We start from the raw sequence: 14847 nt of genomic DNA on the forward strand, positions 1-14847 counted from the left end.
GAAGAGATTCCTTACAAACACTGAAAGCCGCAAAGGATGTAATGAGTTTGTGAATATTCATTTTTTATAGTTTCACACGTATTAATAGAATTAAACGTATTTTAGAATATAGTTTATTGTAATTATATGAATAAAAACCCTATAGGGTTTGGTGTATTTTGAATTTCACGCAAAGATACACGAAAGCTATCTGCGCTAGCTGTCCCTAATTTAGCAGGGATAGAATAGAGGGAAGGCAGTTAATCAACTCACCCACCGCAACTATTGGGCTACTCTTTTACCAACGGCTAATGGGATTGACCATTACATTATAACAACCCCAAATTTGGAAGGGCAAGCATGTTCGGCTGTGGATATTCGAATACGTGTCCCATAGATTGCGAGTCGAGCACCCTAAACACCAGGCCATGCCAGACCTATTAATCCCACTGTTCACTGATAAAAAGTACCCCATGAGTTGGTGGCGGGCTGTGTTGACTATCTGCCTTCCCTCTAGTCTATCAGTTTAAAATTAGAGACAGTTACGCTCAGATAGTTATGTAGCTTTGTGCGAATTTCTGAAGAAAACCAACAGGTGTAAATGAAATAGATGATATATTATTTCGCGAAACTTTTGAAAAAGTATAGGAAATGTAAAAAACAATGAATAAAAAATAGGACGTTACAATAAATCCAAGATTTCGAAGTTCCCCATTAATTCTTGTGTTATAAATTGCAGTTTCTTCCGCATTACAATAAATTGATGTAGTTAGACATATAATTCATTTATATTCTTTTTACATAATCTAATATTTCTATCCTCAGAAGTAAAAAAATAAAATTTTATAAAATAACTTTTTGGGAATATATGACAGACATATGTATGGTGATATATTTTGATGATCTGACACACACAATCTCATGAATACATGTAGGCAAGTCATAGATAATTTTTAGTTAGTCGTTTCGCATTTTTAATACATCTTTTTATATCATGTTTTATAGATGATAATAATAATAATAATATATATTTTTCCACAAACTCTAATTATTTAAAGAAATGTTTCTTTAAAATGTTATTTAAATAATTTGTTCAATTTTTTTTCTCTTTATTATACGTGGCTTCTCACATTTTCTAACGTTCTTTTATGTTAAATGCAAACATGGCTGACGACGTGGTGAGAGGAATGGATGAAGTAAAGCTTGCTGATCAAGATAAGGCATGAAGATCGTAACTTATTTTTCATTCATTTTATATATATTTGTTTAGATTTTAAGAGATGATTTACCGATTCAAGTTGTTTTGTATGTTCAAGAGATTACGTCCCCCAAATATTCCTCACCATCGCTACCATACAGTCAAAAGTGTTAAAATCGTAGGTGGACAAATTAATATTTTTTAGTGCAAGGTTTCACTTTGTTTCGGTTTTGTACCGGTTCGGCGGTAGTGTAGTACTACTGCTAGTCGTTAGCGTGTTTAGGGATGACGAAATACCGAGGGAGATTGCACTTGTTATACATTAGGCTACATACTTTAGATTTAGTCATTGCCAATTTATTGTAGTTGTGTTATCGAATTATGGTAATTTGTTTACTATTGGAGAGATATGTGGCATTATTTGTTAAATTTTAAAAATAGTCTTGGGAATCTTGGTAAGATCTCCTGCTAAAAATTAATAAAACTAACAGGTAAATTAAAAAATAAGTTCTGAAGAGTTCTGTTGACGCAAAATAACTTGAAATTAGAATAACAGGAGAAAGGGGCATTAAAAGTTAAATACGTTTCATAATTGTAAGTTTAACTTTAATAATATTTCTTTTGGACTGTAGTAGAAATATACTGAAAACGAGGTGTCAAGTAAATATCGTCATGATTTTTCACTATACAGTGTACATACATTACAGCTGCTCATATTACAAAGTGAAATATTTCAAACTAGTAAATCGTTATAAAGGCCTTAAGCTAGTAGTAGTAAAACATTATAAATGCCATAATAAATTTAATTTCTTTGCATAACAATCTAGACTCTCTTTAAAAAAATAATTAAGAAAAACTTAAAACTGGAAATTGTTAATGAAAATAACAATTGTGAATTAGATGTTTACAACAATTATATACTTTTTTACTTTATTATTATTATTACTACTATTTATTTATTCTTTGTTTTTATTTTTTATGAATAAGAAAAAAAGCATTAAAACGAATACTTTAATACTCTTGTAATAGTATTGTGTGTTTAAAGTACCACTTGTAATGTTAGTATTATTCAATTAATCAGTTACAAATCTAGTTTGAAGTTTTATACATTAAGTGATTTAGTTTTCAGTATGGACTTATAGTTGATAGTATTCAATATTAAATAGTTCAAGTTAAATATATTTTACACATTATTTATTATGTGCTTTGTATATTAAATAAAACATACTTGCTAAATTTGCTTTACTAAGGTATATATTTGTGTATTACTAAGGTCAGAAATTATTGTTTTAATTTAGATTTTTAGCTAGAGGGCTTATGAAGTAAGATCTAGTAAGTTTGACTAATATCTAGACATGGGTCAATTAGTACAAGTAGGAGTAAGCAGTTAGTTCAGTGAAGTTTTCAGTTGAGAAGTAAATGGGACATTGTTGAGTGGTCATGTATATCTAGTGTTAGCAGATTAAGAAGTCAATCAGTGGGTTGGTAAATATATTGTTTGGAAAGTGAAAATGTTATTTGTGAACTTAGGCCTATAACTGTGAAAATAAACTAAAAGTAGTCTATATCAAACAATAAAGAAATAAAATTATTTTTTATCATTACTTGAACTGGACTTCACATCATTTTCAACAAATAATTAAAGAGAACCTATTCAACATTAGAATATCTTATAATACTATACTGAATAAAATTGTTTCAACAGACAATTGGTTGTAATATATAGAATAAGAGATTGAAATCAACAACAAACACGAGTTCACAAGTACTTTGTATTAAGTGTTATTTAAGATGTAATTATTTATTTAATTTAAACACCTGTATCATTTAGCTTTTTTTACACTTTTCAGGTCAAATCTAAACCCAAGAAGGAAATAACAGAAAATAAGATGTCTGAGGTATGTACTTACAGTAAAATTAATGTTGTATGTACATATATATTGAATTTTGTATCTGCTTTTTGCAAGTTCTCATTTAGAAACTTTTTCAAATTAACTATAATTTGAATAGTATAATTTTACATGAAGATACTTAGAGATGTGCTTAAGTTCATAACTGTTGATCAGTTTTTAAATAAAGTTTTCATTGTATATTATACAACATTGATCATTGAGTTTTTTAATATATTTTAAATATTTGTACAAGTTTCCTTGAATTTTATCAATTAATATTTTTAAATTTGATCTAAACTTCAGAAGATTAAGGAACCACAAAACAGTGAAAAGGGTAAAACAAGAATATTGAGTAGTAGTAAAAGATTTTCCTATGAATGATCACATTTAAAAATATATAAAACGTACAGTGCTTCTGCCTTGTTTCTTGTTGTTTTTTTCAGTTATTTACCAAATTTTTTTAATATTATTTTCAATGTGGATGAATCATTTTTATATTGACTCAGAATGTGCTATATGGACAACAGTTATTGATTTTACTTCAAGTTCAGTAATTGAGATACAGATTGTCTTCACTTCCCCTATCTGTTTATCAGTTGGGGTTATACATTTGTAATTTTCCTCAGATCATGTTTTCTTCATTAACTATGAAATATTGACTAAAACTTTGATATAATTTAGACAAATGTTCCCTCCCAAATTAGTTCAACCTTCCTGTGGTACACACTTAATAGCATAAAATTTTAACTTTAATTCTGGTTTCTGTCCAACATAAATCTATTTTGCTCAATCATTCTTCACATATTTATTAGTCAAAAAATCCTGTAGTTAGTGTATATATATATATATATATATCCAAGTTTTTTTTATAATTTATTGTACACAAAATTTACAGCTAAATCCATGGCCATCCTACATCCAGGACAGAATTGAGTTGTGGAATCAGTTCCGTGCAAAATATGAAGAAGAGCTAGCAAAAAAGCAGTCCGAACCAATCAAGATTACCCTTCCGAATGGGAAAGTTGTTGAAGCTCAATCGTGGCATACCACACCATACCAAGTGGCACAAGGGATAAGGTACGGATTATTTTACAGATGATTGGAATCTCTATTAGTTAAAATGTTGGTCACAATCACAAAGTAACCATCTACATTCAAGTTAATAAAATGTTCTTATACTTAGTTTGAATAGTGTTGTTTTTTTAGTGTTTGTGGAATGTATTATAAAATTTTTATAAATTAATTATTAAGATTTCTCTATTAAATAAAATATAATAATAATAAAAACCTCAAGAAAACATAATTTAAAATCTATGTAATTTCAACAGCGACGAGGAATACTGGTTTTTCAATAACCGTGTGAAATTTAAGTGTTGACTTCCTCACTTTAGAACTGACTCGAACCTTTTATTGTTGATAGTGCTGTGTTTATGGACATTGAAACCTTGATTAGCATAAATTTTAACCTCGGTAATATGCTAATATTGTGGTTTCATTTAGTTTTCTAAGATTCATATTAAAGTTTACTGAGACAAAATGTTTTGGTAACTGATATGTCAGCATACATTTTCTAAAACACAACATAAAGAACTATTTAAGGTTTGGCTCAAAGAATCAGGGTTGATATTGCCATTTGTTTTATTTATTTACTATTTTTGATGAAATAAAATCTTCAGTCAGGGCTTAGCCGACAACACAGTGATAGCTAAAGTGAACGGTGTGCTCTGGGATTTGGACAGGCCTCTGGAAGATAACTGTAACCTTGAGTTGCTTAAGTTTGATAGTGAGGAAGGTAAGATACTTTTATAAAACTGAGTTTTAATGTACAACTTGAAAGTATCACTGGAATTAGTCTGATTTTCCTTGCGAGTGTACACCTATTAATGATAAACATCTGATGTTAACAATTATCTGGACATCTAATATCATGTATACACAGTGACGAACACTTTCAACAGTTGTTTAAGTTGTTTGGACTTTCTCTGTGGTGTACATACAATGATATACACTGTCGATACCTGTTTAGTTTGGACTTTCTCTGTAGTTTAAACACAGTGATATACACCTTATTAACAGTTGTTTAGCTTGGATATTCTCTGTGGTGTACATACAATGATATACACTGTTGATACCTGTTTAGTTTGGACTTTCTCTGTAGTTTAAACACAGTGATATACACCTTATTAACAGTTGTTTAGCTTAGACTTTCTCTATGTTGTACATACAGTGTCAACAGCTGTTTAGTTTGGATTTTCTCTGTGGTGTACACACTGTGATATACACTTTATCAACAGTTGCTTTAACGCTTACTAGAATGTACCTGTATTGATAATGATAATGTGTATTAAAATAGATGAATGCAAATCAACAAAACAGTGTTACAAGAAGAGTAGAAACCATCCTCTTTTTTTTTGCCATAAACATAATACTGCCTTCATGTACAGTAGAATAGATGCTTATTGTATGCAGCTATTATTTTAGCTTATTCACAATCAGATCAATAACTTCCAGAATTTCTTTTGCTCTAGTACTATATCTTTAGTTGTTTTTTAAGTTTTCTTCTGAATTATATAGACTATTATTGTGGAAATCTCCTATCCCTCAATGTCTTATTGATACTCGTATGTGTTATATATTTAAACATACACCAAGGCTTATAGAAAATATTTTGTAACTTTGATTTTGTTTTCATGGATAATGCCAGAATAGTATAGTTTTTCTTTGTATTTTAGAATGATTAATAGTCTACAAATTTTCAACAACAGAGCATCAGAATAGATATGTGCTTTTCACTTTCAGTGCTAATCTTCTTTCCCGTAAACATTAGAATCACCAAATTTCATTTTCCAATGTCAAGTGACATGAAATATAATACTTACATTTACTGTCTTTATGATGATTATTTTGCTAAGCTTCATGAGAACAAGATATACTAAATTCTCACATGCTTACAACAGGTCAACAGGTTTTCTGGCACTCAAGTGCACACATTTTGGGAGAAGCCATGGAACGTATATACGGAGGTTTCCTGTGCTATGGCCCTCCCATTGACAGTGGTTTCTACTATGATATGTACTTGGAGGATCAGGGAATCTCCAGCTCGGACTTTCCGGCCCTTGACGGTGTTGTCAAATCCATTGTGAAGGAGAAGCAGCCATTCGAACGACTAGAGCTGTCAAAAGAGGATTTGTTGGAGATGTTCAAGGTTGGCTTCTGTTAAATCTTATTAATTAGGCTACCATTAACATTATTAATTAGTTTTATTCAACTGAATATCCTCATTAATAATTATTTCAAGCTTGAAAATTTAAACCCTAAGTGAAAGATGTTAGGGTACTAAAGAGTGACTTGGGTAATTTGGACAAATATCTATCAGATGACCTTTAATTATTGTAATTGCTAGGTACTTCATTTGGGTTATCCTAATTTGGATCACATGTGTAATATAGATGAGAACCCACTCAGTAGCATGATTTGAGAACAAGACCTTAGCATATTGACATAAAAGTAGAAAAGTTAATCAAGTCATAGAGATTATGTTCTGTTGCTAGTAGTTAAGCTGACTGAATTTTATGGTGTATTTAAGATATGTTTATTACAAGTCAGAAGAGCTAAATATCCCTCTAGTTAGGCCCCATGTGGAATACATTGTGCAGCTTTGAGTTGAAAGGATATTGTCTTACTGGATAGGGTTCAAAAAAGTACTACCAGGATGATTTAAGTGATGGAAGATATAGTATAGGATATTTTAACTTATTTTCTCCTGAGTCAAGAAGGGTAAAAGGTGATGTGGTTGAAGTTTACAAGATTATTTAGGGGATTGATAGAATAAAGGACTCTTTATTTCTTTGTGCTTTATATTTTGAAGACAGTTTAATATAGACAGGCTAGGCTCCAGTTAAGATAGGCTTATGAAATGAGTTTCTTTTAATGGTTGTATTGGCCAGCACTTTACAAGTGTTTATGAAAAAAATCTTTGATTTCCTGAAAAGGACCATCTTAGAAGGCCAACTGGTTCCTCATCATGTGTACTTTTTGCTGTGTTTTTTAAAGTTGCCACAACTTAGTTTTTCAGTTGATGTGGATCCATTTTCAGCTTCCAGTGTAATGTCTCAAAACCTAGACATGAGCCTCTCGTTTTTAATTAGCTACTCACTTTGAGCCTAAGGCGTTTTCAATATTCACGTGTTTTGCGTAAGTACCTCTGTTGTTTGTATTCCAAACTTTCACCAAGTATTCTAGACATTCTGCTATAGTAGTACACAGATAATGTTTTTTGTGAAGGTACATCAAACAAACACTTGTTGAACTTATTAGTTATCAGTAGAACTGAGAAAAAACGTTTTGAATGGGATTTGGTAAAATGGTTACTGAGTTTGTTTTGTAAGGCTATATTTTAGTGATAAAATAACTATCAAACGTCAAACCAAATGTATAGAAAGAACAACTGTCTTGCACCATTCAAGGGTTTTAGTTGTGTATAAATAATACAGGTGACTCTGAAGGTTAAAGGTCAATTTAATACGTATGCTGTTGTAACAACAGATGTTTTTAATTTCATATACCTTGATAGAACATTTTCAGCCTTATTTAGGAGACCTACTCAACATTTAGTTGTTATATGTGTTAGTTCTAATTTCTCAAACTTATAATCCTCATTCAATCTCAGGTGGTTTTAACATATTTATTGACTTATTGTAAATTAGATTATAAAATAGATGATTCTACTACTTTAATTCTTGTTATTATGGTAGCTATAATTAAATGCATGTGAAATTTCTAATTTATTTTATAGTTATTGGAAATTCTAATTGTTTTTTTTTTTTATCTCATTTTATTCCTTGGTCAAAACATTAATTTCGTCAATTCTATATCTGCAGTATAACCCATTCAAAGTTCGTATCTTGGAAGAAAAGGTGAAATCTCCTACCACCACTGTTTATCGGTAACGTATATATGACTCTCTGGATGTAGGGCTTTATTTATAAGTTTAACATTCACTAGTTGTGTCAAGTATGCTTGTAATATTAAAGCTAACCCAATTATTAAAACTTATCTAGTACACACCTATAAAATTATTTATAATCTCTTATGTTATAGTAACTTTATGCACAGTTATGTAGTAAAATACTTAAAAAAGAAGTTTAAAAATATGAAATTTGCATTTGAAATGCTGTTGAATCAAATGATATACAGCAGGAAATTATGTATTGCAGATGTGGTCCTCTGATTGACTTGTGTCGTGGCCCTCATGTTAGACATACTGGTAAAGTAAAAGCCCTGCAGATTACCAAGGTAGGTCTCGGTTACTTCAATTTACCAAGTCATACTTTGTTTCTGAGCTGTTACAATGAATCTACCAACATTTAAAAGGTGACAAGTTTTATTAATGGAACTACAAGAGCAAAACTAGTTTCTCCAAAATTAATCTACTCCTCATAACCTTAAAAGTGCATAATATGGATTTCACTTGATAAAAGCCATATCATTATGTACGTAGTTTGTAATATGTGAAGACAAAGTAATGGTGAAATAACGTAATATATTTCAAGGTATCAAGTATTAACTTTCTCTACATATTTCAATTTAGGAAATATATTTCAGTTGAAAAAATCAAGAAATGTTTAGACCTGAAGGATACGACAGATGTGGTGATTATGTCCATAACCAACTAGTTAAAAACACTGCAATTTTTTTCTGTGCACATTGTTCATTATTATTTGTAAATTCTGTTTTGCTTGAAATCGTTGATTCATAGCTGCTATTACTTGAAGTTATTAGTAGACGAGGTTTAGGACAACAGCATTTAAATATTACTTCTGACAGCATTTGTTTTATCACTCAGTATTTCTGCTTACATCTTCTTCAGGAGTTTTACGTGTTACCAAAAATTCAAGATATCTTACGTGATACTTACGGCATAAGACGAAAACTACTCGTGAAATTGTAAATTAAAATACTAAATCATAAATTTATATATATTTAAATAGGGGTTTCATGCATTAAAATTTATTATCATCACCTTGCGAGTAACCACAAATTTGCAATGCTTTCTGAAGATTTTCCAAAGTCTTATGCATGTAAGTATCATCAATGCTACATGCTTGTACAATAAAAATTTAGAACTTTGGTAGCTTGGTCTTAATATTTAAAAATTTTAATTGTTTTTATCCAGAACTCTTCTACATATTGGGAGGGGAATGCAGATGCTGAAACACTGCAGCGAGTTTATGGAATTTCATTTCCTGATAACAAGCAGCTGAAAGAATGGCAGAAGTTCCAAGAAGAAGCAGCTAAGAGAGACCATCGAAAGATTGGAAGAGTTGAGTTGATGTATTTTTGTATATTTTGACTTTGTATGATATTAAAACAATAGAAGAAAACAGTGGTTTCCACCTGTTTGCTTTTAAAATAATCTGGTTTATGTTTTTTATGCTAAAGATGATTTTTAGGCTGTTTCAAAATGTTTCTGGGCCGGCATGGCCAGGTGGTTAGGGTGCTCGACTCACAATCTGCGGGTCGAGGGTTCGAATCCCTGTCACACCAAACATGCTCGCTCTTTCAGCCGTGGAGGTGTTATAATATTGTGGTCAATCCCACTATTCATTGATAAAAGAGTAGTCCAAGGGTTGGTGGTAGGTGGTGATGACTAGCTGCCTTCCCTCTAGTCTTACACTGCTAAATTAGGGACCGCTAGCGCAGATAGCTTTCGTGTAGCTTTGCGTGAAATTCAAAACAGAGAAAGAAATCAAAATATCTCCACATCTGATACATATTTAATTAACTAGCACTCTTAACTACCAGCTTCAGTACAAATAAAGGAACAAAATTCTAATGGAAAAAAAACATACAAATACTGGTAAAGCATTGAAGATTGTGAAAAGATGTTAATTAAGATGACACAAATAATTTTTCATTAAGTATGTTCACATGGATCGTATATATGTTTATTTCACTTTTAAATTGTCATAAGTAAAATCTGACAATGATCTACTAATAGTTGAAAAAACAACTTCGTTATAGAAATCCGTAGTAAAGCATTAGTGTTAGAATGGTTTCTGATTAAATGTGTACAAGGAGCCCCCCAGTGGCATAGCGGTATGTCTGCGGACTTACAACGCTAGAAATCGGATATCAATAACCGTGGTGGCCAGAGCACAGATAGCCCTTGTGTAGCTTTGTGCATAATTAAAAACAAGTATACAAGGATGACTTCATATGTCTCGGGTCCCCTGGTGGGACAATAGTAAGTTTATGGATTTACAACACTAAGATCTGGGATTCAATTCCCTGCAGTGGAAAGAGCAAATAATCCAATGTGGCTTTACTCTAAAACAAACAAATCGTATGTCATGGACAGTTGCTTCTGAAGATTAAATTGAATGTATAAAATTGTAAGTGAAATAACAATGTATTACTTTTACAAAAGTATTTTTTACTGGAAAATCATTTGTTTGAACTAATCAATTGAACTTTGGGATTTTTTTTTCAGGATTTTGAAATATTACTTTTTTTTTCCCTCTATTACACAACTTTTTAAACCAATTTTTTTAACTTATCATTTCCAGGTGGTTTTTAGCTAAACCTTCACGAACCTGAATGGAAGTTGTATGTCACAGCTGACACTAATCTTACTTAATGTTTGCATTTTTCTGACAGTCAGACTAGAAATGAATAGAACTCTTGAATTATACATAATTATTTAAATGCAGCTTTCATTATATTTCATTAGTATTCAAATTATTTCTGCACTGCATTGACTCGGCAGTAAGTCTGAAGGCTTATAACACAAAAAACCAGATTTCACCACTTGTATTGGGCATTGACTCGGCAGTAAGTCTGAAGGCTTATAACACAAAAAACAGATTTCACCACTTGTATTGGGCATTGACTCGTCAGTAAGTCTGAAGGCTTATAACACAAAAAACAGATTTCACCACTTGTATTCAGCATTGACTCTGCAGTAAGTCTGAAGGCTTATAACACAAAAAAGCAGATTTCACCACTTGTATTGGGCATTGACTTGGCAGTAAGTCTGAAGGCTTATAACACAAAAAAAACAGATTTCACCACTTGTATTGGGCACAGCAAAAATAGCCATTGTGTAGCTTCTTGTGCTTGACAACAAAACAAACAATCATATTATTTCTAAACATTGTATAGCACATTTTATTGAAATTACCTGCTTCAAATATGTTAAATAAACTGTAAATTTTGTGCTCAATTAGCATGCACCTCTCACTGTAACATCATGCATCTGGATATACCTTCTTAAGGAATTGAGTGTGACATTTTATGGAACTTTTTTTTTTAACAGGAAGTACTTTTCTCAAGTTTCAATTAAAATGATGTGAAAATCCCTTCTATTTTGATACACTTTCCTACAACATTTGTTTTATACTTGTGCAGGATCAAGAATTGTATTTTTTCCATGAGCTCAGCCCTGGAAGCTGTTTCTTTCAACCACGTGGAGCTCACATCTACAACACACTTATAGACTTCATCAGGGTAATGTATCTATGAAACGTGATCCTTTGATGTTTTCTCTATCTGCTCTCAAAGTACTTTTTTAAATTTTAATGATACTGGTTCTTTGTCGAATTTGATAGATTGAATATGTGTTCGTATAATATAAGCCCTATGAAATTGTTTTTTTTTTTTTTTTATTGTTAAATCTAAATATGAACAAATATTTTGTGAGAGATAAAGGTCTCTTTATGATTAACATCATCAAAAAGGACTAAAGTATATAATGAGTATGTGAATGAAATATCAATGAATTTAGTAATACTTGTGTTGCTCTTAATTTTCACCAAAAATATTTAGATGTAGAATCTTTGTAATTTTTTAGCTATATTTTCTGAGTGAAAGACAAAACTAATAAAATAAAGAAATCCATACCATGTGAGCAAATTATACAGAAACTTGGACCACAAAAACTCAAACTTGTGAGAAGTGTAAAACAGTAATATGTAAAATATATAAAATCTGATTCTTTTGTCTGTTGATGGCAAAATAAATAGGATGAATCAATTATACATAAAAATAGAAATAACTTTGTGAGGATAAAATGTTATAATTTTCAGAAAAAAACTATGAAAACATGAGCTGTCAGTAACTTTGTGAGGATAAAATTATAGTTTTCAGAGAAAAACTATGAAAACATGAGCTGTCAGTAACTTTGTAAGGATCAAATTATAGTTTTCAGAGAAAAACTATGAAAACATGAGCTGTCAGTAACTTTGTGAGGATAAAATTATAGTTTCCAGAGAAAAAACTTATGAAAACTTGAGCTGTCAGATTACACTTTAGAACTGGAAATTGTAGAATATTTACAAATTATTCCTTTATAGGTCCATAAAAGTAATTGTACAAAAAAGTTTGTGTTTTACCAAGAGCTATCTAGAACTTTTATAAAAATATAGGAATTAAAATCTGAAGTTGAAAGAAAAATTTGTTTCAAATTTCTGCTACAGCATTTATAGGCTGTATATGTTATTTCATTCATCTAAAAATTATTGATATCATTAAACAACCTAAACGTATTCTTTTCTTATAGAAACACTTTACAAATTTCTCCAGAATCAAATTATTCAAATACCAAACTGCATTTTTCACAAAGTTTTAGTATTGTTAAAATACAGTAAAACTGTGAGTGGAAGATCGATGTTACCAAACTTGGCTACAAAGATTAAATATCTAATATTGATGAGAATAATGTACACATATGGTTAATTATTTTTAACAAACAAACTACAATGTAAAAATATGATGAATCTGACATCATTTAAATGCTATAAATTTTAACCAGTATTTATATTGGGTTTTTTAGTCATTACTTTGTAATATGTAAAGTATTTTTATATAATAAAACATCATAATTGGTTAATTATATGATTTTGGTGTTCACGTGATCCATATATCTTATTATTCTCAAAACAATTTGTTTTCTGAGTGCTGGGTGATTACTATTGTGTTTTGCTGTTTCCAACCACAGAATTTTAAAATTTCAGTCATATAATTATTTTTAACATTTTTTCCATTTATTAACAGAGTGAATATAGAAAAAGAGGGTTCCAGGAAGTACTTTCCCCTAATATTTATAATAGCAAACTCTGGGAAACTTCGGGACATTGGCAACATTATGCTGTAAGTTCTGAAGTTTTGGCTTTTTTTTTTTTTTTTACCAAGTAAAACGTTGTTCACTATCATTTCAACTTACGTACTAAATCACTTGTTCCTATAAAAATTTTTGCTTGGTGTTAGGAGTTCTTCACATTTTTTTTAAGCAAAAAATGTACAAAAAATGCTTTTTTCACATAAGACTAAGAAGAAAATTCTTATTGTCAGTAAAATCTCTTACACTTGGTACATAAACGTTTGTCTAATATATATATTCTTTTTTTACTTTTTCACTTAGTTGTGACAGAAAGATGCTAATAACTAACTTGTGATGCTTATCTATTTATTTTTATTGCCTTAATTATAATAATGACCTCATCCAAAAATGTGGTTTCATAATCCTTGCCATAAAAAAAATAAGTTAATACTTGTTTAAACATATATTTGTCTTACCAACATTGGTATTGAACTAGAATATTAAATTTTTCAGGAAAACATGTTTTCCTTTGAATTGGAAAAGGAAAAATTTGCACTTAAACCAATGAACTGTCCAGGACACTGGTACGTAATACTTATTGTGAATAATGTAGAAACTGTTTTCTTGATAGTTTATGAACATATGACTGTGGTGTTTCTGAGCTGCATTACCACATGTAGTTTGTTTTGCCTGTGAGAAAATAAAAGACAAAATGCATTTATTGTTATATGAAATTAGTAACCACATATGAAGACGTATTTTTCCCAGTACTTCGTAAACACTGGATTCAAACTTTGATTTTACAGCTCAGAGTTTTTCGAATATTTCGTTTTCTTAGTATTTATTTAGATAATAATACGATAATTTATTCTTCAGAGAGGTTTTAACTGTCTAAGATAAAAACAGTATGCTAAAATTTCTAACTCTTTGATTACCAATGTAAGTAAATTATGTATCCATGGGATATTGCAAGAAACCAAATTTTTCACTAATGTCAAAATATTTTTCCTGTGCTTTGTAATAATTAATGAATATTTGTCATTAGATTGTCCTTCCTCACAAATACATAAGTATAAATCATGTACGTCTGTTTTTCCTACCATATTTTTTCCATAATGAGTACACCAACTGTACATGAAACTTGTATGGATATTTTAATACAGTCTCATCTTTGACCACCGACCAAGATCGTGGCGTGAACTTCCTCTGAGAATGGCAGATTTCGGTGTTCTTCACAGAAATGAGCTATCGGGAGCACTGTCTGGACTAACCAGAGTTCGTAGGTTTCAGCAGGATGATGCTCATATATTCTGTGCTGTTGAACAGGTTTGTTGACCATAGCTACATGGATTTCATCACTGATGGCCTACTTCAGTATCATTTTTTCTTAAACTTAATTTGGTTCTCCTGATGGTGTTGCTTGATTCTTGATATGTATGATACTTTAACATGAACTTGAAATAATTGAGGAATTCGTGTAATTGCTTCGTGATAATTTCCAAGTTTAAGACATTTTTCTTTAGAGTGCAAAAACAAAATATAAGAATGTAATTTGTATTCAATATGTAATATGTACAACAGTACATTACACTGCAGTTTACCTTTTGTTCCTGAAACCAGCTCAAGAATTATCCACACTTGAACTAAGCTAGCCAGTTAAACACAATATTCCTGTCAAC

At 30.6% G+C, this 14847-nt stretch overlaps 1 protein-coding gene across 3 annotated transcripts in view; it reads left to right on the plus strand.

The window, feature by feature from the left end:
• The first annotated feature begins 1087 nt into the window (after positions 1–1087).
• The window catches only part of LOC106467751 (threonine--tRNA ligase, cytoplasmic-like), a 22855-nt gene continuing 9095 nt past the window's right edge, over positions 1088–14847 (plus strand). The window contains exons 1-12 of one of the 3 annotated variants that reach the window (XM_013928126.2): positions 1088–1199; positions 3028–3075; positions 3965–4146; positions 4746–4861; positions 6027–6274; positions 7950–8014; positions 8286–8364; positions 9245–9391; positions 11479–11577; positions 13123–13218; positions 13682–13752; positions 14332–14494. In XM_013928126.2, the coding sequence (XP_013783580.2) occupies positions 1128–1199; positions 3028–3075; positions 3965–4146; positions 4746–4861; positions 6027–6274; positions 7950–8014; positions 8286–8364; positions 9245–9391; positions 11479–11577; positions 13123–13218; positions 13682–13752; positions 14332–14494 (1386 nt within the window). In that variant the 5' untranslated portion in view covers positions 1088–1127. Of the gene's footprint in view, positions 1211–1244; positions 1356–3027; positions 3076–3964; positions 4147–4745; positions 4862–6026; positions 6275–7949; positions 8015–8285; positions 8365–9244; positions 9392–11478; positions 11578–13122; positions 13219–13681; positions 13753–14331; positions 14495–14847 lie in introns of those variants that run through there. The other 2 variants (XM_022395936.1, XM_022395935.1) reach the window with 2 other exon arrangements.

The sequence above is a fragment of the Limulus polyphemus genome, unplaced genomic scaffold (assembly GCF_000517525.1).
Source record: "Limulus polyphemus unplaced genomic scaffold, Limulus_polyphemus-2.1.2 Scaffold2729, whole genome shotgun sequence".
Taxonomy (NCBI): domain Eukaryota; kingdom Metazoa; phylum Arthropoda; class Merostomata; order Xiphosura; family Limulidae; genus Limulus; species Limulus polyphemus.